This window comes from Lycium barbarum, chromosome 10 (genome assembly GCF_019175385.1).
Source record: "Lycium barbarum isolate Lr01 chromosome 10, ASM1917538v2, whole genome shotgun sequence".
NCBI lineage: Eukaryota > Viridiplantae > Streptophyta > Magnoliopsida > Solanales > Solanaceae > Lycium > Lycium barbarum.
Window position 1 is genome coordinate 103616168 of NC_083346.1, and position 2967 is coordinate 103619134.

Genomic DNA, 2967 nt, shown 5'->3' on the forward strand with positions numbered 1-2967 from the left:
AAAGGTTTTATCAGACCCAGTGCTTCTCCGTGGGGTGCACCGGTGTTGTTTGTTCATAAGAAAGACGGCTCGTTGAGAATGTGTATTGATTACCGTTAGCTCAACAAGGTGACTATTAAGAACAAGTACCCCCTTCCCAGAATCGATAATTTATTTGATCAGCTACAGGGAGCGAAGTACTTTTCCAAGATCAATCTTCGCTCTGGATATCATTAGTTGCGAGTCAAAGAGCAAGATATCCCGAAGACGGCTTTCTGGAACAGATATGGCCATTATGAATTTCTTGTCATGTCCTTCGGTCTCACTAATGTAGCAGTTTTTATGGATTTAATGAATCGGGTCTTCAAGCCATTTCTTGACATCTTCGTGATTGTGTTCATTAATGATATTCTGATATACTCTCGGTCAGAAGCAGAGCACGCGGATCATTTGCGAGTCGTATTGCAGAAGGTGCAAGATCGTAGGTTGTATGCTAAATTATCTAAATGCGAGTTCTGGTTGAATTCGGTGGCGTTCCTTGGACATATCGTCTCAGATGAGGGCATCAAGGTGGATGTTCAGAAAATCGAGGCAGTAAAGAATTGGCCGAGGCCTATAACTCCTACCAAAGCTATTATTCGAGGTTTGTGGAGAAATTCTCTTCTATTGCCACTCCTTTGACGAAATTGACACATAAAGCAGCTAAGTTTCAATGGTCTGATGCTTGTGAAAGGAGCTTTCAGGAATTGAAGAATCGATTAACATCAGCTCCTGTTCTGGCACTTCCTGAGGGATCTGAAGGTTATGTGGTGTACTGTGATGCGTCAAGGGGTGTGTTCTGATGCAGCACGGCAAGGTTATTGCATATGCTTCGAGGCAATTGAGGAAGCACGAGCCGAATTACCCGACTCATGATCTCGAGTTAGCAGCCGTTATATTTGCCCTGAAAGTATGGCGTCATTATCTTTATGGAGTTCATGTTGATATCTACACAGATCATAAGTGTTTACAGTATATATTCAAGCAAAAAGAGCTGAACTTGAGACAACGAAGGTGGATGGAATTACTGAAAGACTACGATGTTGATATCTTATACCATCCGGGAAAGGCGAACGTCATAACTGATGCGTTGAGTCGTCAGTCCATGGGTAGTTTAAAGCATGTGGGAGCTGATAAGTTAGAGATGACCAAGGATCTATATCGATTGTCCAGTCTGAGTGTACGGTTACTTGACACATGTGACGAGGGTGTTGTGGTTCAGAAAGCTACAGAGTCATTGTTAGTAGCTGAAGTGAAAACATGATATTTGGAAGATCCCGAATAGGTTAAGATCAAGGAAGGCATCTCTTCTAAGAAAAAGTAATTGTTTGAGATATTAGATGACGGAGTTCTCAAATATAAAGGTCGATGGTGTGTACCTAATTTTGGGGAGCTTCGCGAGCAAATTATGACGGAGATTCACCAATCTCGGTATTCGGTTCATCTCGGTTCTACTAATATGTACCACGACCTTCGTCAGTTATATTGGTGGAATGATATAAAGAATGACATTGCTACATTTGTGGCTCAGTGTCCAAATTGTCAGCAGGTTAAGGTTGAACACCAGAAACCTGGTGGATTGCTTCAGAATATCGAGATCCCAACATGGAAATGGGAAGCTATTAATATGGACTTTATTACAAGATTTTCTAGTTCTCGTCAGAAGTTCGATTCCATCTGGGTTATTGTGGACATGCTTACAAAATCAGCACACTTTTTGCCTGTTAGAACTACGTACGCAGCTGAAGATTATGCCACATTATATATCAAAGAGATAGTTCGATTACATGGAGTTCCAGTTTCTATTATATCTGATAGAGGTGCCCAGTTTACAACTAATTTCTGGATATCTTTCCAAGAAGGGTTGGGTACTCACATTAGTCTCAGCATAGCTTTCCATCCACATACAGACGGACAGGCCGAACGTATTATTTAGATGCTTGAGGATATGTTACGAGCCTATGTATTGGACTTCAAAGGAAGCTGGGAAGATCATTTGCTACTTATTGAGTTTGCCTACAACAATAGCTACCACTCTAGCATACAGATGGCACCATATGAGGCTTTATACGGGTGGAAGTGCAAGTCCCCTATTGGTTGGTTTGATGTTGGTGAAACAAAGCTGTTAGGACCTGAGTTGGTGCAACAAGTGGTAGAGAAAGTTAAGTTAATTCAAGAAAGGTTATTGACGGCTCAGAGCCGACAGAAGTCATATTCAGACAACCGACGTAGAGATATGAAGTTTGCCGTGGGAGATTGGGTATTTCAGAACGTGTCGCCTATGAAAGGCATAATGAGATTTGGCAAGAAAGGCAAACTTAGCCCCAGGTATGTCGGGCCATATCAGATCGTGCAGTGAATTGGCCAAGTTGCTTATAAACTTGATTTGCCACCAGAGCTAGAGGCAGTCCATCTGGTATTCCATGTCTCCATGCTTCATAAATGCTTAGGCGATCCTTCTCGTATCACCCCTATTGAGGATATTCAAGTTACTGAGGACTTGTCGTATGAGGAAGTTCCTGTCACCATCCTAGATCGTCAAGATCATAAATTTCAAACTAAAGAGGTAGCTTCGGTTAAGGTATTGTGGTGGAATAATAATGTAGAAGAGATGACGTGGGAGGCAGAAGAAGATATGAAAGCTCGATACCCTCATTTGCTCCAATCTTCTGGTTTACATTGACATCCTTGTAATACGATACTTCCTTTCTCATTTTTATTTCTCAAGCTATATATATATATATATGTTGTGTTAGGTGCCATTGCTGAGTCAGGTGCAGCGAGTACATCCCGAACCACGACAGATGACAGTTGAGGTGAGTTATGACTAACTTATCTTGATTTCTGCATACTTAGATAGTCGTGTGAGGCCAAATTGCCATTGTTATGTTGTTGTGTGGCCCTGTGTGGTTTTGGATATTGGTTTGAGATACTTGATAGGTTTTGGAT

The 2967-nt window shown here is 41.6% G+C and overlaps 1 protein-coding gene across 1 annotated transcript; it reads left to right on the forward strand.

Annotated features, from left to right (window-relative positions):
* Nucleotides 1–2065: 2065 nt before the first annotated feature.
* LOC132613223 (uncharacterized) lies at nucleotides 2066–2701 on the forward strand. The gene is made up of 2 exons (XM_060327262.1): nucleotides 2066–2330; nucleotides 2415–2701. Exons 1-2 carry the CDS (start codon nucleotides 2066–2068, stop codon nucleotides 2699–2701), a joined length of 552 nt encoding a protein of 183 aa, XP_060183245.1.
* The last annotated feature ends 266 nt before the right edge of the window (nucleotides 2702–2967 follow it).